We start from the raw sequence: 22,433 nt of genomic DNA, 5'->3' as shown, positions 1-22,433 counted from the left end.
GAAGGCTTGGTGTGTTATATAGGGCTTTCCCCCTGGGTGCCAGTACCTTCCTGGCGACTGGGTCGATGGGGGTAAACTATTGCTCTTTATTAAGGAGGTGGCATCGCGCCCCCCGCGCAAAGGCATGAGGCTCGCCGAAGAGAGGAAGCGTAAGGCTGCAAGCCAGGCCCAGGGCCAGCCGCCCTCTAAAAAAGGCCCTGACCCTAGCCATCGCTCCTCTAATCACCTGGTTGTTGAGGGCGAGGACGTCGAGGAGCAGTCGGACCTTGTGCTCATGTACAACACTGTTCGGGGCTACGTCTCTGCGATTAAGGAGCTTTGGTCTTTGCAAACCTCGTAAGGACTACATAATACACCGCAGCCGAGTCGCGTTGCTTTGAAGGCTTTGGAAATGTCGATTATCCGAGGCGAATATACTTGCCAGAGGGAGGAATTCACAGACCGGGGGATCTCCATGTTCCGTGATGGCTATACCGCCTCGTAGACTCCCGACCTCCACCACCAAGTCTGGAGCGAAGGCTTAGGCCGGGGCGTAGTTGAACAAGCGTTACGGACCCAGGTTGACTTTTTACTGGGGAATTTGATGCTTCTACGCTTGAGTAACCGTTTGCCGCTAGAGTTTGCGGACCTTTTCTTTATACTATTACCTAAAGAGGGTACTAATGGCGATGGCTAGTGCTTGGTAGTAGTTAATAGATTAAGGCAAAACAAACTAGCACGGGGGGCTTGAGTACGGCGCTGTTTTCCGCCACCGGAACCACCAATCATCGCTCTTGTAGCATACGTTTTCTGGCGTTGGCATATATCAGGCGAGTCTTTTCCCTGCTTCCATAAAAGCTAAGACTGGTCCAATATCAAGCTCCCCAAGCGTAATAACGCCAACCTTAATAAGAAGCTCTCGGACTCAACGGCGAATTCGTCGACAAGGAGGCTATATACTCTTAGCGGTATCCAGGGCTCTAAAGTCTCGCACATGCCACTGTCATTAGGGGCGCAGATTGCTGAGGCGAATGATGTGCCTGAGGCGCAAATTCGCCGTAGAGGACGTTGGAATAGCGATCAGATGACTGGCTATTACCTGACCGAGCTGCCACGCTAGTTTATACGAGGCGTGGCGGACTTTGAGCCAGATTACGCCTCTAGCTACTTTGTTCCACGCGAAACGATTAAGCCGCCGTCTTCTTTAGGCCGGCAGGTCTGGCCACAGCTCAACCGTTGGCGCCAAGCACATCTTACCTCCCTGGTGCTGGCGAAGTGGTTGAACCAAACCTAGTTGCGGGCGGATTCCTTGAGCTTCTTATAGTGAGAGACTTCAACCTGGCCCTCGCAAAGGAAGGGGGCGAGGGCCACTGCTTATACACATGACAGAGTGCTTGGGCTAGCGGGTGAGAGATCATGACAAAGGAGTGAGGTCTTGGAGTGCAAGTTGGTCGTGTGTGTGAGTTGGGGTTCTTTCCTTACACTAAGCAACCTCCTTAGCTCAAGTAATAAGCTTACTTGACTAGCTTGCCGCCAAACTCGACGACTTTCTTATAGGGTCCTTCGGCCTTTACATTATACCGGGAAGGAGCCGGATACTACCGTAAGGTTACGATGCTACGAGCCAATACCGCCATCAACATACGTCACCGTCTCCGCTTAACCCAAATACAAGCCAGCCGCAAGCTACCGCGGTAATCTAACCCTTGATCGGCCAGTACCAGCACAAACACTAATGCCAATAGCGTCATATAAGCTCTTACGCCAAGTAGCCATAGTCCCTGATCGATGGAGGGAGTGGATAGTTGGGCTGGCAGGCCTTCCAGCAGTTGCAGCGCTGGATGCGGCACACGGGAGCCGCTGGCGGTCTCCGTTCGAGCGGCAGTATTACTCCATGCGTAAGGTGATCATTAACGAGATCGTAGCTATGGCAGGGCAAACAATACAGATAGAATAGCGGTTGCAATAGAGACCTTAGAGCGGCGGCGGCGAGTCTAGGGGCAGGTATCGTTAGATAAGCTTATCAAGTAAATAAAAGGAGACCGTAAAGGCCAAAGTAAATAGATTAAGGGTTAGGGTTTTTAGCTAGTTCAAGGCAAAATAATTACATTCGCTCAATTATAGCCCGTTTGACCTCCAAAAATTTGGCATCTGATACTCTTAGGAGTAATTCTTCATATGCCCTGATTTTAAAGCCATTATAGGCTCTATTACGTACGTGGTCGCTGTGCAAAGTCTGCGAGGGCTAATTCTGGTGATGTCACGAGCCGATTACGGATTTGGCGGGGTCAGCGGCGGATCCGCCACCCAAACCAAACTCACTGGCGCGCGCATGTTTGCGCCAGGCAGGGCATCGTGTTAATTCGCCCAGGTAGGTGAGGTGACTACCAGGTACTCGCCTTTGGAGCACACATAACAATCCGTGTAAGCTGCAAATAATCACTGTGGCGGAAAATATTGCGAGGCACAATCACAATACAATCCCCTCCTCACCTCCTATTTTACGTTTCTACTTTCCTTGTCAACATTTCAAGATTCTTCCCCTCGATAGTATTGCATTAAATTTCCTGAACACAAAGAGCGCCCTTAAACTTTCACGGGGGGCTTCCTTTTAGAGTGAGTCGAAAAGATCGGGATCAGACAGACAGGCAGAACAACCCAAATAATTGATGTGTAATACACGGAGTCAAATTTACTGCCACCCAACGGGCGCCCTATAACAAAATGGGTTCCTCTCTCTCCCCATGCTGCTTTAATCACTGGTCTACATTCGCGTGCGTGCCATCACCGCTCGACCCGGGACCACTGATGTAGTCTCTCCTCGTAGCCGGCCGCTGGGCCAAGGTGCATGTCGTTCTAGCAGCGGCCGCAATAGACGTCGTCATCGCAGCCGCTGCACGTTATTGTGGCGTCGTCCAGACAGACAATGCACCACTTCTTCTGGTCCTCGTCGGTGTACCCGGCCCCCTTGGCCTTGGCCGCAGCCCCCTTTTTGGAAAGGCGGTCTCCGGGTCTGAAGGTGGGCACCGACGGCAGCCCGCCGGATGCATCATCGTCGCCAACAGCAGATGCAGCGCCACGGGCGGGGCTGCTTGAGCCTAGACCACAGAGAGAGGCCATGCGCGCGGCAATGTCCTTCTCGAAGTCGAGCGACTTCTTCCGCTGCGCTGTTTTGCCGGGGGCAGCAGGGGGTGGGTCATCGGGCAAGGCGGACGGCACGGTGGGTAGGGCGAGGATGTCACCACCACCGCCGCCGCCGCTCTCGTCGCCACTACCATCTAAGTCGTTGCTGACATCATCTGGAATAGGCCCCGTGAAATATCGAGACTTGGAACCCGCCTTGTCTTGGCCAGCGTCAGAGGCCTCCTTGGGCGCCGTGTTATCCGGTCCATCTGGTTCCTGGAGGTCCGGGCCTATCTCGTCGCGAATGCGCGCGAGTATCGCCTCGACCTCCTTGGCCATATGCTCTCCCTCGGAATCATCGCTATCACTGTGAACCCCACTAAACAAGCGCCTCGGAGAAGAAGCCTTGCGGGCGGCCTTGCCGCTAGAACCCTTATGGGAGGGTTCTGGAAGGTCAGAAGACAGTTTGTTTAGTTTTGACTTTGGGCCTTGAGCTTCTTGGCTGCCGCTGCCGCTGCTATCAGAAGCACATTCAAACTCTATCTCTTGGTGAGCGTCGTCGCCCAAGTCAAACGTCAAACCTTCTAGAAGCTCATCTACTTCTTCTTGGTCGAAGCTGTAGGGATCCTCGTAGGCTTCTAGTGGGCTGGTGGTTAACGCTGCTGTTGCTGGCGGATTGGTTTCTGTTGGTACGGAGACGGGATTTGAGAGCAGCTCGAGCTTCTTGCTACCCCTTCCGCTACCGGTCTGTGAGGGAGCACTCTTGCGAGAACTTTCGGGGGGAGGCTGAGTTCTCGATGCTCCCGATGCTCCCGTGCGAGGGCTGTCGAGTGGCGACCCAGGAACTCGACTCCGAAGAAGCCTGAGGCGGGCTGCTAGAGCGTCTTCTCTGGTTAACACGGGCTGGCCGTGGGCTACCTCAGAGGTCGGCCCGAGGTTATGACGGGCGGCAGCAGATGCAGGGACGTCTGATAAGGAAGAGCTTTTGACCTTGTTGCATTAGACCGGGGTAGTGTAAGCAAGAGGGAGGGGGAAACTGGGGACTCACTTTGGGACCGCCTTGTCGAGAGTGATTTTTGTAGGTTTCAGGGCGTTGAGACGCTCCAGCAGCGACTTGTCACTTGGCCGAGACGAGGCCATTGGTGCAACGCTGTGTTGTTGATGCCGGCTGTCTTCAATATTGAAGCTGGCGATGATGACATGCAAGGCCTGGCTACTACCACCTTACGTGCACGGTATGGCGGTGATGATATGGTGCGATACGGTAGTGTATAACGCGATTGCCTGTGATGGCGATTATCTCGGACTATCTGTGCCGGGCAGACACAGACACTTGAATTGTTTGTGTAACCAATACCTAAGATTGGCCTCGAAGGTTAGGCACACCGCAAGGCGTCGTCGACGGGTGGAGAGCGAGAGTGGGGGCTGGAGACGCATGTGCCCAAGGCGCGAATAGGCAGGTCCGTTTTGCCGGTACGAATGAATACCTAGGTGAGTTGTCCCGATTCCCACGCTCCCGGAATGATCGAGTCGGCGAGTTCAACCCTTCGCGCTGTCGTACCTTCTCTTCCCGTTCGAGCGACATTCCGCGAATGTGATGGGCTGCAGCGGCCCACAGCGGATCCGTTGCATTAGGTGCTGTCCATACGCACCTCCCCTGCAGCACAGCCACCATCGCAGGCCTTCCTCCGCAGGATACGCCCTCCCGGTTCGTCGGGCCCCACAAATCAAAGGGCCCAACGGACGTCATTAAGTCCCTTGCCCCCAGACTGACATGTTGGAGTCGCTCGGTTGACAAAGACTGCGAGTCTTGACCTCGCTGCGGCGAAAGATAAACCAGAGAAGGATTGGAAATAAATGCGAGGCGGGGTAGTATTTGTATTCGCTGTCACTGGCATCGCGAGAATTGGCGCCCTTGCTGGCTGGCTGGATGCAATTCAACATGGCGCAGTCCAGACAGGGCAGTTTCGAGTTGTGGCTCAGGGTTATTTGACGGCAGCCATTTTAGTCATTCTTGCCTTTCTAGGTAATTAATCACCACCCTCCGCTCTTGTTTGTTAGGTAGGCACTATCCGTATTGTACGGATACAGTTGAACAGATGCGAATGGAACAAATAATCGAACGCCACAAGAGATTCCTACTGGGACATGTTCACAGATCCAGGAGGGTGCGTGGAAACAGGAGAAGGGTTAGGTGGGTGCCCTGATCAGGGCTGGCGAAACCAGACGAGCTTTTTGCTTATCAGATCATGCTCCCGATCCCGGCAAACTGAACCTTAGACAGCCGCATAACTCGGTACAGTACCTCGGATTGAACAGACGGGCAAACCAGAATTATTGTTTGTCCGGGTATACTAGGCATAGGTCGAGCCGATTTCATGTGGCGGAGGTGGGCTGTTCCCGACTTCCCGTCAGTCACAAGGCGCTCACAGAGATCCATTAGGTACAGTACCATGGAGAATCCAGAACTGGAATACCGCCACCGCTAAAGTTCCATTCGGTGACATAGCAACCTTGGCAAACGTGGCCTCGATGAACAAGCAGCACAGCACTGGACGACACAAATCGTTGGCTGTGTGACTAGGTCATCGCCAAGAAACCTAAAGAGCTGGGCAGAAACCTATATCAACGCAAAGTCCCTCTGCCCGCCCCTTCCTCCCCTGTCCGTTCATCAGTTCAGCCCCCGGCCCTGAACAAACCCGTCGAGAAAATCAATCAAACCATTCTTCTTCTTTTATCTCCATTTTTGTTTGTTTGTTTGACATCTTGGTCATACTCAAACACAACCTGGCGCACCACCCCCAAAGTCAACCCCCAAGACCTGCGCGGTACCTGTCGCTAAATTGCAGAACACGCCAAACGACCTACCGAGGCACTTGCACGCATCCCGCACTTTAATTATCTCTAGGGGGGTTATCGACGACAATAAAAAGAATAATAGGAAAAAAAAACCAACCACCACGCCCAATCGCCCAGGGCTTTCCACTTCACACAACACGCAAATCAAACCATGAGACTCAACATCACGCTCCTCGTGTCGACACTGCTCGCCGACGCGACAGTACAAGCGCTCGTCGCGCCGGGCGCCGGCCAAGCCGCCCAGCACCAGCCATTAGAGCGCGCCGAGCAAAGCGCATCCTCGTTCTTCTCGGACCTCTGGAAGCGGAGAGGCGGCGGCGGGAGCGGCGGCGGCCGCGGAGGTGGCAGCAGCTCGAGCGGCAGCAGTTCCGGGGGAACATCGTCCGGCGGGTCGACCGGAGGTACCTCGGGCAGCTCCGGCGGCAGCTCCGGCGGCAGCTCCGGCTCCAGCGGCGGCGTTTCTGGGTGAGTTTTTGCTTCCTTTGTTGCTTGCTCTCTCTTTTGATGTCTTTCGGTACTCTTCGTCCTAGCATCTCCTGTGTCGCGTTTTTCTTGTTGGATGTGCCGTCGTCTCTGACGGTCCGTCATCTTATCTCTTTAGAGGCCGTTCTGGTGGCAGCAGTATCAGTAGAAAGAGCAGCAGCAGTAGCTTTTCCCGTATTGCCCCTCTCATCATGTCCATACCGGCCATCTTCCGATCTCCTTCCACATTCCGGCCCGGCTCGTCTTCCTCTCGGTCTTCATCCTCGTCGGCTGGCTGGGTGCCTTCGTGGGTGCCACGCGTTGTCGAGTTCAAGACCCCCATCGTCTCTCTAGTCTGCTAACACATTCATCACAGAGCTGGCAGAGGCGGTTCGTCGTCCACGGCGGGCGGCAGAACCACGACGGGCAGCGGCCCACCGCCTGCATACGGCGGCGGACGGTACTACGGAGGCGGCGCCGCGCAGCCGTACAAGTCCGGAGCCACCTCGGCGTCGGGTATCAAGCCCCTCCTAGTCGGCGGGCTGGTCGGCGGCGCCGTGGCGCTCGCCTTTTGGCCTGGCATCTGGGCGCACAGCGTCTACCTGTACCCGTACTCGCACCCGCACAACTACTACAACGCCTCATCTAAGCTCAACGAGACGAAGCCCGTCGTCTGCGGCTGCGACGAGTTTTCCGAGTGCGGCTGCGACGAGAACGGCAACTCGACTTACATGGACGACGTCCTCGGCAACGGCAGCTACGCCGGCCTCAACCAGTCGCTCGTCACCGTCGGCAACTACGAGGGCAAGGAGACCATCCTCATCAACGGCACCCTGCCCAACGGCACCACGGCTGCTGGGGGCGACGAGGACCCCAACAACAGTGCCGGCGCCGGTTTCCGCATGCTGCTGGAGAATGCCGGCTGGTGGCCCGTTGTCGCGACTGTCTGTGGCATGGTGTTTGTGATCTAAGCGCCCTGCTCGACGTGTCCATCTCGTGGCTTGCTTTTGAAATTCTGCTCCATTTTACGCTAGATCACTGCATATTCGTTTCCAGGGAGGTCTTTTTCTGGAGGGAAGGGGTCCTGGTGTTTCTGGTTTTGCTATTTAGGGGCTTGGTAATACCATTTTACGTCGACGATGATGGGCGTTAGGGGTCCTGAGGGTTTCACAGCGAAACCCCTCATGTTTTTATCTTTATATCCACCACTCGGGGTTGCTGGGGAGCGCTGTCTCGGCTGAAGTAACACAAAAAGTTACGAGACCCAGGCGACTAAGAGCTCGAGAGGACATATACACGCTTCGAAAATACTGTATTTGTAAGGTAGTTAGCTGTCTAACGCGATAGTCACACACAACGAAATAATATAACATTGGTTGTATGTATATCATAATGGAATGCGGCCTCTTGTCGAGGAGAGGAGAGGCCGCATGATGTTAAAAGGCTTACTCGGAGTAGGACAAATAATAAAAATAACTAACGAAAGATTATGATGGATATCCGCAGGCTTGTATAAACTAAATGAGCAAGTGTTAGGTCACGGCAAGACCTCGTAAACGGTTACACCCTTCAAGTGCTGCTGTCCCCAGCAGCAGCAGCCTCCCTCTCAGCCCTCCGCTTGACAACCCACTCGCCCAGCCCGCGCCAGACCTCTTCCTTCTCGGCCAGCTTCATGGTCGCCGCCAGCCCGCTGGTGCTGGGCGCCACAAACACCATGGCGCCGTTCCACGGGCGAGCATAATCCACGCCCTCCACGTCTTCCTCCCTCCCTCCATCCCCAGCAGCAGCAGCAGCAGCAGCAGCAGCAACACCCATATTCTCCCCCTCGTCCTGCCAGCCATACCTAAACTCATCCTTCTTGATCCCCCTCCCACCATGCCTCACGCGCCACAGGCTCTCCCAGATGCTCTTGCCAACGACACACACGGCCTCGGGCCGCCAGCGCCGCGCCTTAGCCTCGAGCGCCGCGACGCCGGCGTCCATCTCGCCCCGCGACAGCTCGGCACCGTTGCGCGACGGCCGCGCGACGATGTTGGTCAGGCCCAGCGCGAACCGCGCCGGCAGGCTACGGTCTTCGGTAGGAGCGCACAGCACCGGTGTGGTCCCGCTGTGGTGCAGCAGCCGCCAGAACAGGTTCGTCGGGTGCGCGTACGCGTGTCCCGACCGTGCGGTCTCCAGGCCCGGGTTCAGCCCGATGAAGAGGACTAGCAGGTGTGGTGCGAGTGCGTCGGGCAGCAGTGGCAGGTGCGAGTATGTTGAGGGTGACGCGTACTTGCTGCTGCTGCTGCTGACGGTGCTTGGAGTGCGGGCAAGGGGTCTGCGGGGTTTCTTGCCGGCGGGTGATGCTGGTGGTGATGTCGCTCGCCGCTTCCGAGGCGACGAGGCGGCGGCGGCGCTGGTGTCCGCCCCTCGCGGGCCTGATGATGTGCGGGCCCCGGCGGACGGCAGCTGCGACGCCAGGCGCGGACTCCGTCGCTGGTCGGGTGAGCCGCTGCCGCCGCCGGCAAACATGAGCTTGGCCAGTTTGAGGCGGCCCTCGAAGGTCGCCGGCGGGCGCGGCGCTCCGTCTTCGGCCTTGGCCTCGGCTTCCACTCCGTCCACGGCCTCTGGGCCAGCCTCTTCTCCGGTTTCGGCTGCGGGTTCGGCTTCGGATGGTGGCATTGCGTTTACCCTGGAGCCGTGGTGTGCGGATTGCGAGACAGTCTTTCAAGACTCTGAGCCCAGCGCGAGTCAGCATATGAAGAACGCAGCAGAACGGTAAGGCTCTTTATGGATTTTTCGCAGGTGTTGTATTTATTCAAAGATGCCGATGCGGGTGCAACCAGAGCGTCAGTCAGTCATCCATAGATTCCATGAGCTTCCAGGTTGCAAGAGGCCTCGTGGTTGTGCTGTGATTACTGCCTGCAAACCGCTTCCAAGCTAGAAATAAAATAAAAATCATGATCTTGGACAGCTGAAATGGCCACCCACCAACAGACAAACGCCACCGAGCTCAAACGATGATAGCTTTTTTTTTTCGCCCAGTTCTAGCTACCTCCCCGGGGCGAATTGGGACACGAAACCTTCGCTGGCCAACGGAAAAGATGAAGAGAGGTATTTGCTATGCATTTGCATACAAGTTCCGAATGGAGCGCCTGGGATTTATCGTGTCTTTTGCCGCAAATATAACTCGTACCTGCAGTGGGACGCAGACGCAGCTCCAATATCGCAGCCGGCAAAACCTAGGACAGGCGAAGCTTTGTGCCCGGGCAGTGGATGGGCGAATAGGAGGTGGCTCTGCTAGCACGGCGTCCCCCTCAATGCTCGCCTTAGCGACGTCAGCGCCAGATGTTGGTGGGGAGCTGTCCGAATCTGCGGCGCGGGGCGTGGCGTAGTTGGCGTCTCCCTGTAAGCTTTGATGGCGGGGTCCCTTGCGAGGGAGGACAGCACGTCGGACCGTCTCCACGAGTACATAACTCTGCCCCTTTTCTCCTCCCCTTGCCGCATCCTCAAACTCAATTGCCTCTCTTCAACTCTATTTCCCGTGCGCTGCATCATACAAGCTTTCCACGACCGACCATCCCCACCCCTGGCTAGCATGGACAAAGTCAAGGAGGTGCTGCATCTCGGCAGCAGCACCAAGGATGTGCAGGAGCCATCGCCGGAACAAGTGTCGGAATTGAGGGCCAAATATACCAGCGCCGGTCAGAGCCAGGTGCTCACCTTCTACGACGAGCTGCCCGCCGCCGAAAAGGCCACTCTCTTCAAGCAGCTCTCCCTCTTCGACCCCCTCTACATCAACACCATCACCGCCAAGGCCCTCGCCCCGCCAAAGAAGGAAGACGAGACCGATGACGATGGCGCCTCGGCCAAGCCCTCCCTCGAGCCGCTCCCCGAGTCCGCCACGGCCAGCATCCTCGACTCCAAGCCCGAGGACATCGACAAGTGGTACGCCGCCGGGCTCGACCTGATCGCCGCGAACAAGGTGGCCGTGGTTCTCATGGCCGGCGGGCAGGGCACGCGCCTCGGCAGCTCGGCGCCCAAGGGCTGCTACGACATCGGCCTGCCGTCTGCCAAGTCGCTGTTCCAGATCCAGGCCGAGCGCATCCGCAAGGTCGAGAAGCTCGCCGCCAGCAAGGCCGGCGTCGCCAGCACTGCCGTCACCGTCCCCTGGTACGTCATGACGTCGGGCCCCACGCGCCAGCCCACCGAGGACTACTTCAAGACCCACGCCTACTTTGGCCTGGCCCCCGAGAACGTCGTCATCTTCGAGCAGGGCGTGCTGCCGTGCATCTCCAACGACGGCAAGATCCTGCTCGAGGCCAAGGGCAAGGTCGCCGTGGCCCCCGACGGCAACGGCGGCATCTACAACGCCCTGGTCGAGTCCAAGGTGCTCGACGACATGAAGACGCGCGGCATCGAGCACATCCACGCCTACTGCGTCGACAACTGCTTGGTGCGCGTCGCCGACCCCGTCTTCCTGGGCTTCGCCGCCGAGCTCGACGTCGACATCGCCACAAAGGTGGTGCGCAAGCGCAACGCCACCGAGAGCGTCGGCCTGATCCTGCTCAAGAACGGCCGGCCCGACGTGGTCGAGTACAGCGAGATCGACAAGGAGACGGCCGAGGCCCAGGACCCCAGGCAGCACGGCGTGCTGCGGTTCCGCGCCGCCAACATCGTCAACCACTACTACTCGTTCCGCTTCCTCGAGACCATCCCGCGCTGGGCCAAGGACCTGCCCCACCACGTCGCGCGCAAGAAGATACCCTACGCCGACCTAGCCACGGGCGACGCCGTCAAGCCCGACAAGCCCAACGGCATCAAGCTCGAGCAGTTTGTATTCGACGTGTTCCCCATGCTCGACCTCGTCCGCTTCGCCTGCATGGAGGTGCGCCGCGAAGACGAGTTCAGCCCGCTCAAGAACGCCCGCGGCACCGGCGAGGACGACCCCGACACGAGCAAGCGCGACATCATGGCCCAGGGCAAGCGCTGGGTGCAGGCCGCCGGCGCCACCGTCGTCAGCGAGGACCCCCAGTCAGGCATCGAAGTGAGCCCGCTGATGAGCTACGTAAGTTTTGCTCCGGAGAAATTTCCCGGCTTGTTGCTAATTTTTCGTTCAGGGTGGTGAGGGTCTCGAAAAGGTCGCAGGCAAGACCATCACGGCGCCAGCCGTTATTGAGTTGGAGCTGTAATGTTTGCGAAGGCGATGAGAGATGAAGTCAAAATATCAAGATATATTTCAAGGCGTTATGCTCCTTTTTCACAAACGGATATAGGATAGGTTTGACGAGCGAGCGCTCTAGTTAGGACATGATTCATACGTAGGGCATGGTAGGGTTAGGGTAGAGTAGGGCAACAAAACGAGGAGAACGCAGGTGGCAGGCGCCGAGCTGCTCTGCTGCTTAGATATTCAAAGTATAGTTGGAAGAGAGACAGCCATGCGTGATACCTAAGGTGGCTCGGTCTCTTTTGGCGCCACAGCAAGGTTTTGGTATGCCATTGTTTCTAAGAGCAGGCAAAGCACCGTCTAGAATGGACAACCAAACTAGAGTGAATGAGATGAATAAACAAATGGGAAAATTAAGGGGAAAAGAAAACATGAGATGCCATGCCATGCGTACGTACCATGCCATTCAGTTAATCCCCGCCCAAATGAAAAACGCCGCCCATGGTGGACTTGAGAAAGAAAAAGAAAAGAAGTCCAAGTGCCACAACCCCTCCTTCTTTGGGTTTCGAAGAACTACCATCACTCCAGCTCCCCGCTATGGCTATTAAGATAGCTCAAGTAACAGTTCCACCCAACGCTAATTACATTGACAAACAGCAGGCGGTGCTGCAGCGGCACCAGTCGGAAGTTGACCAGCTGCACGAATGGCCAGATCAGGTAGTTGGACCCCAGCGCCGTCCAGTAACTCTGCCGCAGCTTGGCCCGCGGGCTGCCCCCTTCGAGGACTGCCATGCTGCCCAGGAACACCCCGATGAACACCGGCGCGAACGCCCCCTGGTCGCACGCCACGCGCGCCAGCACGGTGGCGTTGGCGCTGCGGAAGTTGACCCGCCGCTGCAGGATCTGGAACCACGTCGCTGCGGCCGGGCCGAAGATTACTGTTGGTTGTGTTAGTTTTTTGTGTTCAAGCGTTTATGTGTTTATGATAGAATCTTTCCCGGTTTAGACTAGACCAGGGGATGTAAGGCAGGAAGGAAGGAAGATAGGTAAATGTAAGAAGACGAAATCCAAAAAAAATAACCCCCAAATAGGGAAGAATAAAGAAAGAAAAAAAAAAACTAACCACCACCGTACAAAGCCATGCGGCCGGTGCGCAGCAGGTCGTGCTTCTCGAGCCCGTGCTTCTCGACCAGCTGCTGCGCCGCTACGTCGCCAAGCCCGAACAGGAACGACGTCGTCACGGCCTGCGTGAGCAGCGGCCGCGCCGCCAGCCGCGCTTGGTACCTGTTTTCGGTTAGTACACGGTATACTATTTTTTAGGTTTTGTTTCTGCATCCGGATCTGTGCCGCGAGGTTGCTTCCTTGCTTGGTTGCTGAGATATGGGGGATATGGGGGATATGGGGATATGAGGATATGGGGATATGTATGGGTTGGGGTTGGTTCATATTAGGTTCTTTTCTTCTTATATAATACAACACAGTACATACCATCTCAGCATCTTATTCGTCTTCGAGCCGGAGACAAAAGAACAAGAAGGGAAAAACACCCGAGACAGGCGCGTGTTTGAGAGAGATGAGATGCCGTGCGAGGCTGTTCAGACTTTCTCAGTCAGTCAAGGCTTTGCTTTTTTGGTTCCGAGTCGCTTGTTTGCAGTGGTTTGTGATGTGGCGTGGGGGGTCTGTTAAGTACGGGCCTTGCTTGGCTTGGCGGGTTTTTCCTAGCTCTCCTCTCCCGTATCTTGTTGCAGTAAGGTAGCAGTGATTGAAGAAGAGTATCTGTTATAACATAGCAGCTAACGAGAATAAAGATTGAAAGACGTTTGCAAGTCACCAGAGGGAAGCCCGATTTTAAAAACTCCTAATGAAAGAGAAGCTGCGCCTATCTCTATTTAATAATTAACGACCTAGTCAGGCCAGGAGGCGGGCAGGCGTGCAAGGATGAAATCCTGTTCAACCTTTTCTCCGGATAGGCTAGAATAGGTAGTTCCGCACGCAGGCCCAAAACCCAGTCGGTGCTTAGTGTTGATTTCTTCAACACACGGCGGAGCTCACGCGACATGAAATTTGGGCCGGATCTCGCTACCCGCTCTGGGCTGGCATACCGGGGAGAGGATGGCGCCCTGGAAGGCGGTGAAGATACAGGAGATCCCCAGTCCGAAAACGCGTGCGGGGAAGCACGTAGGAGTGAGTCGGGTTGGCGGGGCGGGGATAGACGATAAGTACTGAGCCTCGACTCCATGCTCTCCATATAAACTGCTGTTTTCACCCTGATTACGAATAGCTCACGTGTGTCCCCGTAAGAGACAACAAACCTAATAATTACAAATGAAAAGCACAAAATAAAGATCAAAACCATGCAATGCGATATCAAGTACCGCCGGCCTCGGTAGTAACAATCTCTCAAACTAGGTAGGTAGATAAACAAAATCAGAAAGCTATAAAGAGAGAAAAAAAACACAAATCACTGCTACAATCTTATGTTGTGTTTGAAGAAAGGGGGGAGGGGATGGGGAGGGGGTTATGAAGTGTCCCAAGCTTGACCACGTGAACCTGAACCTAAACCTGAACCTGAACCGTGAGACACCACCGACGATGACTATGACGAGATCCATCCATCCATCCAATTATTTTGAGAGAGAAACCTTGCAGCGCCCACATATTACCCCCAGGCCAAATACCAAACTTACCAAAAGCCAACCAACCAACTAGCCAAATGAACACCGCAAAACCCCGTATAAATCAACTTACCTGTGCGGGTGGAACAAACACAAAAGATAATCACGCCCTCGACCCCGAACCGTTTCCGTTGGTGGCCCCATAGCCATTGTGGTCACCATTCGAGGCCTGTCCCTCGCTCTGCGGCTGCTGCTTTGCGCGGCCCGTGATGTCCTGCCAAGTAGCGCCGAAGCGGCGGCTGGTGCTGGCGAGCAGGCCCTCCTCCTCGTCGGCCTCGGCCTCCTCGTCGAGCTCGCTGAGGTTGAGGCGCGGGGTGCGGAAGAGGCTCGTGACGAAGACGACGAGGAACACGGCCAGGAAGGCAAACTGGGCCCAGAAGTCGACGGCGCCAAAGACGGGCCAGTTGAGGGTGACGCGGTTGAGGAAGGTGGACATGACGGTCGGGGTGCAGACGTCCTTGGACGCCGTGTCGCGCGAGAGCTCCGAGCACGGCCGCACTAGGTCGAGGTGTTGGCGGCAGTCGCCGCCCTCGTTGCTGCAAAAAGTCTGCGTGCCGTAGATGGCGTACTGCGGCGCCACAACCATGGCCACGGCGTAGTTGATGGCGAGGATGATGAGGGCCAGCATGACGGTAGCGATAAGCAGGGCCTGGGGCGCGGTGCGGCCCTTCTTGATCTGGAAGATGCGCACCCACAAGAAGCGGATACCCACCGTCGCGATGCCCGTAATGGAGCTGCTGAACAGGAACAAGATGAGCAGCACCATCAGTACGTAGTCGATGGGGAAGGCCTTGGCCGACTGCACAAAGATCCAGTTGATGGGCTGGAACACGTTGATGTGGCCGAGGATGTAGCCGCAGTGCTGCTTGCACACCGAGTTGGCCGCCTTGTCAATGGCCGTGATGAGCATCGACACCCAGACGAGGATGGCAATCAGCAGGAGGAGAATGCCGCCGACTAGCTTCAGGGGCCTGAAGACGGCTTGGATCTTGGTCCAGATGTGGAAAATGGTGCTGCGACCATCTCCGCGCGCCTCAGCCGCGAGCCGCTCCCGCCGGGCGAGGGTTCGCTCCTCGCGCAGGAGGGCGTCCATCTCGCGCTGGTCTTTTGCCGACATGCCCTCGGGGCGACCGGCGCTGCGCATCTCGAGCTGTCTCTGGAGCTCACGGTTGCGCTCGAGGGCCGAAGCCGTCGTGGCCGAGAGCTGCGGCGCTGAGATGGACGGGGCAGACTTGATCAAGGACACGGGAAGCAAGGCGAGGCCGGCACCCGTGTACAAGACATAGAGCAGGGTCCCCAGCGTCATGAGCAGGCCCAGGCCAAACGTGAGCGACTTCTCCCCGTTGTTCGCAGCGAGCAGGTGCTTGAAGTAGTCAAGGTCCAGGTGCTTGTCATGGCTATTACCGGCGGCCGGTACGAAGAAGCCCACGAGGAACAAGATGACGACCAAGAAGACAAAGGCCGCAGTGTACTTGAGCGCGCTCAAAAAGCGGCTCCCGCTGCCGCTGGTTCCCTCCTCCTCCTCCACCTCGTCGTATTCCTCATACCAAAAGTATGCGAAGGGGATGGCGACAAGGCATAGCAAGGCATCGAGGCTGTAGAGGGTGTAATAGACAATCTTGAGCGGCAGCAGGATCCCGTCGATACGTTCGGGGGTGGCCCAGTCTTTTTTGGCTCCGAGCGTTGCGGATGCGGTCGACGAGACGAGGGCAATGTCGACGGGGAGGAGGAGCACTGTGGCCAGGAGCGACGTGAGGCTGACGATGGCCACGGCAGAGACGACAAAGGAGCGCTCGTGGGGCGCCTGCCACGCGAATGTGGTGATGACGGCGACGGCGAGGACCAGGGCGACGGCGACGGCGTAGGCAACCCAGATGAGACTAGTCTGCAGCAGGCCGGCGGGCGCCATAGCGACGCCGGATTAATCGAGATCGGGATCGAGATCAGGACTGATTGATAGTTGGGTAAATGGTAATCGTACCAGCTAATGTGGGTTGCTCTGGAGCGGTTGCCTGGCAATTACCGTCTCGTTCTCGAGCTCTTGTTGTGGATTGTTGTGTTGTCGTTGTCGTTGTCGTTGTCGTTGCCGTTGGCTCCATTCCAGTCCAAGACGCCCGCTGCCGTGTAGGCTGTATTCTAGGCCCTGTGCAGGTCCGCAAATCTGTGACGCAATGGCGCAGGCCTTGATTGCGGGAAGGGGGGGAAGGGAGCTTAGGTGGGTCGCGCTAACTACAACTCTAGATTAGCGTTAGAAGAGCTTCTGCAGAGCTTCAAACCTATACATGGTCCGTGCGGCTAGCTGCACTTGGCACTTGTTTTCAGAGGTCTTACTTTGTTCTGGCCAATCACTACAGCCCCACCTGCATCGGGCTGCCTGCGCGAACTTTAGCACACCAGTAGCCTCGAGCAATTGCGAAGCAACATCTTCAATTGATTGTTGACCGGCATTGGGCGCGTCAAGCTTTTCGTCTTTTCGCATCCCGAACCTAACCTTTCACCCCAAGTCGCTCCCAGCCCGCTCCACGTCAACGCCGATTTGATTCACGACTGCTTAGACTTTGCACTTGGATCGACATGCGCTCGATTCCCGAGCCATGCAGTGCTACACAGAGTTGACGCCGCCCACGGCCGTCACGCATTCTCTGACTCTGCAATTCGTGCCGGGACAGGGCAGCAACCTGGCAGTCGCGAAGTCGTCAATTCTGCAGATCTTCCGTACCAAGATTGTCTCGGCCGAGGTCGACAGCTCCCCCGCCAATGCCAACGCGAACCGTGCCCGAGCTGTCCCCCCCTACGAAGGCCGCATTACCAACGACGACGACGGCCTCGAGACGTCGTTTCTAGGCGGCGATAATCTCACCGCCAGAGCCGACCGTGCTAACACCACCAAGCTCGTCCTCGTCTCGGAGACGTCGCTTCCCGGCACAATAACGGGCCTTGCCAGGATCAAAGCGCTCAACAAGAGCTCGGGCACCGATGGCCTCCTCATCGCCTTCAAGGATGCGCGCCTCAGTCTGGTCGAGTGGGACGCCCAGAAGCATACACTCACCACCATCTCGATCCACTACTACGAGCAAGACGACCTCCGCGAGAGCCCCTGGGCTGCCCCCCTGAGTCAACATGTCAACTTCCTGGCTGCGGACCCCGGTAGCAGGTGCGCGGCTCTCAAGTTTGGCGCCAGAAATCTGGCCATTCTGCCCTTCAAGCTGGTCGACGAGGACATTGACATGGGTGACTGGGATGAGGAGCTGGACGGCCCGCGGCCCGGGCCCGGGCCCGGGCCTGTCAAGGACCTGTCTGGTGCTGTCGTAAATGGAGCTAGCAACATAGAAGACACACCATATTCACCCTCATTTGTACTCCGACTGTCCAATCTTGACCCAAACCTTCTCCATCCTGTGCATCTGGCCTTCCTGCATGAGTACCGGGAGCCCACCTTTGGCATTCTCTCATCGACAAAGCACGCCTCGAACTCGCTCGGCCGCAAGGACCACTTCACATACATGGTCTTCACCCTAGACTTGCAGCAAAAGGCCTCAACCACCATCCTCTCGGTCAGCGGCCTGCCGCAGGACCTCTTCCGCGTCGTGCCCCTGCCCGCCCCCGTCGGTGGCGTCCTGCTCGTGGGAGCCAACGAGCTGATCCACATCGACCAGTCGGGGAAGCCCAATGGCGTAGCCGTGAACCCCCTCACGAAGCAGTGCACGTCGTTCAGCCTCGTCGACCAGTCTGACCTCAACCTCCGGCTCGAGGGCTGCGTCATTGACGTCCTGATGGCCGATCTGGGCGAGCTTCTCATCATCCTGAGCGACGGCCGAATGGCCCTGGTCACCTTCCGGATTGACGGCCGGACCGTGTCGGGCCTCGGCATCAAGATGTTTCCTACAGAGATCTCCGCGTCCGTCATACACTCGCGTGTCACGTCGCTTTGCCGCCTCGGGCGCAACACCATGTTTGCCGGTATCGAGGAGGGCGATTCCATAGTATTCGGCTGGACTAAGAAGCAGAGCCAGGTTGCAAGGAAAAAGGCGCGGACCCAAGACACGAGCCTTGACTTTGACCCCTTCGAGGACGAAGACATGGAGGAAGACGAAGATGATCTCTACGGCGAGGAGCCCGCAGCCCGCGCCCGTCCCATGTCTGTGGCAAGCATCGCTAAGAGCGGGGAGCTCACATTTCGCATTCACGACGCGCTGCTGAACATTGGGCCCATCCAGAAGATCACGCACGGCGCGCCAACGTGGTTGCCCGGCAGTGAGGAGGAGCAAAACTCGGCCGGAGTCGACTGCGAGCAGCAGCTAGTTTTCGCCGTAGGGCGAGGGAAATCTGGTTCGCTTGCCATTGTGAACCTTGCAATACAACCCAAGGTCGTTGGCCGATTTGAGTTCCACGAAGCAAGAGCATTCTGGACGGTGAGCGCCAAGAAACCTATTCCCAAGTCGCTCCAGGGCGGCGACAAGGGGGCCAGTGTCGTCGGCAACGACTACGACACGTCTGGTCAGTACGATCAGTTTATGATTGTTGCCAAGGTCGACCTCGACGGCTATGAGACCTCGGACGTCTATGCTCTCACGGCAGCTGGATTTGAGGGCCTCACCGGCACCGAGTTCGAACCGGCTGCCGGGTTTACTGTCCAGGCTGGGACTATGGGGAAGGGCACCAGGATCATCCAAGTGCTCAAGTCGGAAGTTCGATGCTACGACGGAGGTAGGCTGTCAATATTTCCCGTCTGCAGCTTTGATTCCCGTGCGTGTTTAGTTAACCGGTGACTTGCGCCCAGACCTTCGGCTGAACCAGATTATTCCCATGCTCGACGAGGAGACTGGGGCAGAACCTAGAGTTGTTAGCGGCAGCATTGCTGATCCATATCTCCTGCTCGTTCGAGATGACTCGAGTGCCTTTTTTGCCCAGATCGACAGCAACAACGAAATTGAAGAGGTCGAGAAAAGGGACAAGACCTTGACAACTACAAAGTGGCTCACAGGAAGTCTGTACACAGATGCGAACGGAGTTTTTGCCGAAGCAACGGACAAGGGGGCTAAACCAACAGGCGACATCTTGGCCTTTCTCCTTAGCACTACCGGCGCTCTTCATGTATGGAGCTTGGTCCTCTATTTCGCTCGACTGTGCTGACACTTGTAGATATATCGTCTCCCCGACCTATCAAAGCCCATATACGTTGCCGAAGGGCTCTCTTACATACCGCCCGGTCTATCAGCCGATTATGCTGCTAGGAAAGGGACTACCAAGGAGACTGTTGCCGAAATCTTAGTGGCTGACCTCGGCGACACAACACATAGTTCTCCGTACCTCATTGTTGGTCACCTTTGCGGTCCCATCTAGAATTCGCAATACTAACTAACATGTTCCAGCTCCGCCATGCAAACAATGATTTGACTATTTACCAGCCATTCCGCGTGAAGGGGGATGGCGAGGTGAATTTTTCAAAGACCTTGTTCTTTCAGAAGCTGCCAAACTCGTCCTTCGCCAAGATCCCCGAGGAAACTGTCCAGGACGAGCCCACCCATCAGCCTCTGCTCCTCTCCATGCGGCCGTGTGCCAACATTGGAGGCTACAGCACGGTATTTCTCCCCGGCCCATCCCCAAGCTTCGTCATAAAGTCGTCCCAATCGATGCCGAGGATTATTGGGCTGCAAGGTTCGGCGGTGCAAGCAATGAGCGCGTTCCACACAGAGGGGTGTGAGCACGGCTTCATATACGCCGACATGCATGGCATCGCACGGGTAACGCAGCTTCCGAGCGACTACAGCTTCGCCGAGACAGGCGTCTCGGTGAAGAAGGTTCCAATCGGTGACGATGTGGACGCCGTTGCATTTCATCCGCCCTCACAGGGCTACGTTGTCGGTTGCAACACCACCGAGCCATTTGAGCTTCCTAAAGATGACGACCACCATAAAGAGTGGACACGGGAGAATCTCGCATTTAAGCCAATGGTCGAGAGAGGTGTCTTGAAGCTCATAAGCCCTATAACCTGGGCCGTCATTGACACGGTCCAAATGGAGCCGTGCGAGAGCGTTCTTTGTGTCGAGACTCTTAACCTGGAGGTGTCGGAAACGACCAACGAAAGAAAGCAGTTGATCGCCGTTGGCACCGCTATCTGCAAAGGCGAAGATCTCCCAACTAGGGGGCGTGTCTACGTATACGATATTGCCGAGGTGATCCCAGAGCCCGGGCGGCCAGAAACGAACAGGAAGCTCAAGCTCGTCGCCAAGGAAGATATTGCCCGGGGAGCCGTGACGGCCATCTCAGAGGTGGGAACCCAAGGTCTCATGCTCATGGCCCAAGGCCAAAAGTGCATGGTACGAGGTCTCAAGGAGGATGGAACACTCTTGCCCGTAGCCTTCATGGATATGAATTGCTTTGTGACAAGTGTTAAAGAGCTTCCTGACACCGGCCTGTGCTTGATGGCGGACGCGTTTAAGGGCGTCTGGTTTACCGGATACACGGAGGAGCCGTACAAGATGATCCTCTTTGGCAAGAGCTCGTCGAACTTTGAGGTTCTCAACGCCGACTTCCTGCCGGACGGCCGAGAGCTGTACATCGTGGCAACCGATGCGGAAGGCAACATTCACATTTTGCAGTTTGACCCTGAACGTAGGTGTTCTGCTCCACCGTTGGAAGATGATAAGACAGTACTAACAAGATTGCCCGACTCAAAGATCCGAAATCTCTACAGGGCCACCTCCTTTTGCACCGCACTACTTTTAGCACAGGCGCGCACTATCCCACGAGCTCGCTACTCCTTGTTGCATCTACGGGAGAGGCGTCTCGCGCAAACGGTGCCAGCGCGGCCGAGCCGCCCCAGAGCCCGCACGTTTTGCTGCTGGCGTCCCCGACGGGCGTCATCGCGGCCCTGCGCCCTCTGTCCGAGTCGGTGTACCGGCGACTCTCGTCGCTCGCAGCACAACTCAGCACGACGCTGCCCCACGCCGCGGGGCTTAACCCTAAAGGATATCGCGCGCCATCGGCTAACAGCCCGCAGTCCGGGGTCGACGCTGGAGTGGGACGCAGCATCATTGACGGCACAATTCTGGAGAGGTACACGGAGCTCGGCACGGGCCGGCGCAGCGAGATGGCCGGCCGCGCAGGATACGGCGGTCCCGACGAGATCCGCGCCGAGCTAGAGGAGATTCTGGGGTGGGCAGGGATGGGTTGTTTTTAAGCCGCTGTCTCAGCTGTGGGCAATAACCCAGGCTAGCGAAAACCATCTACTGTAAACGTGTTTGGGTTGTTTCTATCCGGCCTTTTCCAGCACGGCCCCAAGTTGTATATGTATCATTCTGTATGGGAACGGAGGGAATGAAAAGGGACAAGCGCAAAAAAGTTTAACGAGGACGGTCCTAGCAGGGTACGGAGTAGATCAATCACAGTTCATCGAGGGTCACCAATTGATTGGCAGTTGTAGACATGGTGGCTAGATGTAGTTAGTACCTAGGTGAATGTATCGGTTCTCTGGTATCCTTTCCTCTTCTTTTTTCCATCTGTGATATATGTGTGCAGCACACGAGCCGGGCTGATGACACGATAATAACATGACGTCTTCAGATCAAAGTCCCAAGTCCAAATCTAACCCCAGCTTTTCTTTTCACCGCACAGTCCCAGCAGCTTACCCGGCCATCCAGCAATGCGAGTAGGAGCTTGGCCCTCGGCCCGGCCCATCAAGGAGCGAAAATGGCAGCATGTCTGGTCTGACGGGATCATACGACGGAAGAATCCGCCTGTGCCTGTCAGTGCCTGCGGCGGGCAAGTGGAACCCGCCAATCCATCCTCAAACACTGCGCGCCGCAGGCTCGTCGGGTCGGGCCCCCCCACGGGAAACAGACCCGGTGGCCCCCAGAGTAGGCCATGCCAGGTCAGGTTGTGTTGCTTATGCCTTGCGGGCGAAACTATGCACACTTACATGCAGTTAGCGCTTTGGCTTAAATTATTTCTTACGATGGTAGCCGAGTCAAGGCCAGCAGGACTGGGCAGGGCAGTTGGGGTCTTTCTATCTTTCTTTCTACTGTCATGCTCTCCGTAAATTTTACCTTCTGTAAATTTCCCCTGTCACTTCTCCCTCTCATAGCTCTTGCCGGGGACATCCAGGTAGCTGAAATATCAGGTATGTACTTCCCTCGGGTTCCGCGCTTGGAGAGTTTCAGGAACATAAACAGAACAACCCCTATTTT

At 56.5% G+C, this 22,433-nt stretch overlaps 8 protein-coding genes across 8 annotated transcripts; 3 read left to right on the top strand and 5 right to left on the bottom strand.

Annotated features, from left to right (window-relative positions):
• Positions 1–2,835: 2,835 nt before the first annotated feature.
• B0T26DRAFT_746158 (uncharacterized protein) lies at positions 2,836–4,242 on the bottom strand (the record flags this gene model as incomplete). Its single annotated transcript, XM_060444663.1, has 2 exons — positions 2,836–4,084; positions 4,151–4,242. The coding sequence occupies 2 exons, from the start codon at positions 4,240–4,242 to the stop codon at positions 2,836–2,838; spliced, it is 1,341 nt and encodes a 446-aa protein (XP_060303094.1).
• Positions 4,243–6,253: 2,011 nt separating this feature from the next.
• B0T26DRAFT_626494 (uncharacterized protein) lies at positions 6,254–7,382 on the top strand (the record flags this gene model as incomplete). The annotated part of the gene is made up of 2 exons (XM_060436187.1): positions 6,254–6,426; positions 6,800–7,382. Coding segments are annotated over 2 exons (756 nt in total), but the record flags the coding sequence as incomplete, so codon positions are not given.
• Positions 7,383–8,019: 637 nt separating this feature from the next.
• Positions 8,020–9,012, bottom strand: B0T26DRAFT_628593 (uracil-DNA glycosylase-like protein; the record flags this gene model as incomplete). The annotated part of the gene is made up of 1 exon (XM_060436229.1): positions 8,020–9,012. A coding segment is annotated over one exon (993 nt), but the record flags the coding sequence as incomplete, so codon positions are not given.
• Positions 9,013–10,000: 988 nt separating this feature from the next.
• On the top strand, positions 10,001–11,832 carry B0T26DRAFT_761198 (nucleotide-diphospho-sugar transferase; the record flags this gene model as incomplete). The annotated part of the gene is made up of 2 exons (XM_060446394.1): positions 10,001–11,470; positions 11,523–11,832. 2 exons carry the CDS (start codon positions 10,001–10,003, stop codon positions 11,592–11,594), a joined length of 1,542 nt encoding a protein of 513 aa, XP_060303091.1. The 3' UTR covers positions 11,595–11,832.
• Positions 11,801–13,295, bottom strand: B0T26DRAFT_60313 (uncharacterized protein). The gene is made up of 3 exons (XM_060435778.1): positions 13,058–13,295; positions 12,693–12,853; positions 11,801–12,507 (listed from the first exon to the last, which is right to left on the bottom strand). Exons 1-3 carry the CDS (start codon positions 13,066–13,068, stop codon positions 12,149–12,151), a joined length of 531 nt encoding a protein of 176 aa, XP_060303090.1. The 5' UTR covers positions 13,069–13,295; the 3' UTR covers positions 11,801–12,148.
• On the bottom strand, positions 13,296–14,136 carry B0T26DRAFT_60312 (uncharacterized protein). Its single transcript, XM_060435777.1, has one exon. The coding sequence runs from the start codon at positions 13,923–13,925 to the stop codon at positions 13,455–13,457; it is 471 nt and encodes a 156-aa protein (XP_060303089.1). The 5' UTR covers positions 13,926–14,136; the 3' UTR covers positions 13,296–13,454.
• B0T26DRAFT_60324 (uncharacterized protein) lies at positions 14,137–16,422 on the bottom strand. The gene has a single exon (XM_060435781.1). It carries the CDS (start codon positions 16,151–16,153, stop codon positions 14,348–14,350), a length of 1,806 nt encoding a protein of 601 aa, XP_060303088.1. The 5' UTR covers positions 16,154–16,422; the 3' UTR covers positions 14,137–14,347.
• A 175-nt stretch (positions 16,423–16,597) lies between these two features.
• On the top strand, positions 16,598–21,782 carry B0T26DRAFT_687662 (CPSF A subunit region-domain-containing protein). The gene is made up of 5 exons (XM_060440948.1): positions 16,598–18,951; positions 19,025–19,338; positions 19,387–19,560; positions 19,617–20,859; positions 20,925–21,782. Exons 1-5 carry the CDS (start codon positions 16,839–16,841, stop codon positions 21,425–21,427), a joined length of 4,347 nt encoding a protein of 1,448 aa, XP_060303087.1. The 5' UTR covers positions 16,598–16,838; the 3' UTR covers positions 21,428–21,782.
• Positions 21,783–22,433: the final 651 nt, after the last annotated feature.

This window comes from Lasiosphaeria miniovina, assembly GCF_030549165.1.
Source record: "Lasiosphaeria miniovina strain SMH2392-1A chromosome Unknown B0T26scaffold_1, whole genome shotgun sequence".
NCBI classification, from domain to species: domain Eukaryota; kingdom Fungi; phylum Ascomycota; class Sordariomycetes; order Sordariales; family Lasiosphaeriaceae; genus Lasiosphaeria; species Lasiosphaeria miniovina.
The sequence above is the reverse complement of the archived record's forward strand: the minus strand, read 5'-3'. Positions and strand labels throughout refer to the sequence as shown.

Bases quoted from the DNA above. Each gene is read 5' to 3' on its own strand.
- B0T26DRAFT_60312 (XM_060435777.1), bottom strand. From the start codon at position 13,925: ATGGTTTTGATCTTTATTTTGTGCTTTTCATTTGTAATTATTAGGTTT.
- B0T26DRAFT_60324 (XM_060435781.1), bottom strand. From the start codon at position 16,153: ATGGCGCCCGCCGGCCTGCTGCAGACTAGTCTCATCTGGGTTGCCTAC.
- B0T26DRAFT_60313 (XM_060435778.1), bottom strand. The intron at 12,508-12,692 runs GTTAGTTTTTTT...CACAACCAACAG, and splicing joins CATGGCTTTGTACGGTGGTG to TAATCTTCGGCCCGGCCGCA.
- B0T26DRAFT_687662 (XM_060440948.1), top strand. From the start codon at position 16,839: ATGCAGTGCTACACAGAGTTGACGCCGCCCACGGCCGTCACGCATTCT. The intron at 19,339-19,386 runs GTATGGAGCTTG...TGACACTTGTAG, and splicing joins GCACTACCGGCGCTCTTCAT to ATATATCGTCTCCCCGACCT. The intron at 19,561-19,616 runs GTTGGTCACCTT...AACATGTTCCAG, and splicing joins ATAGTTCTCCGTACCTCATT to CTCCGCCATGCAAACAATGA.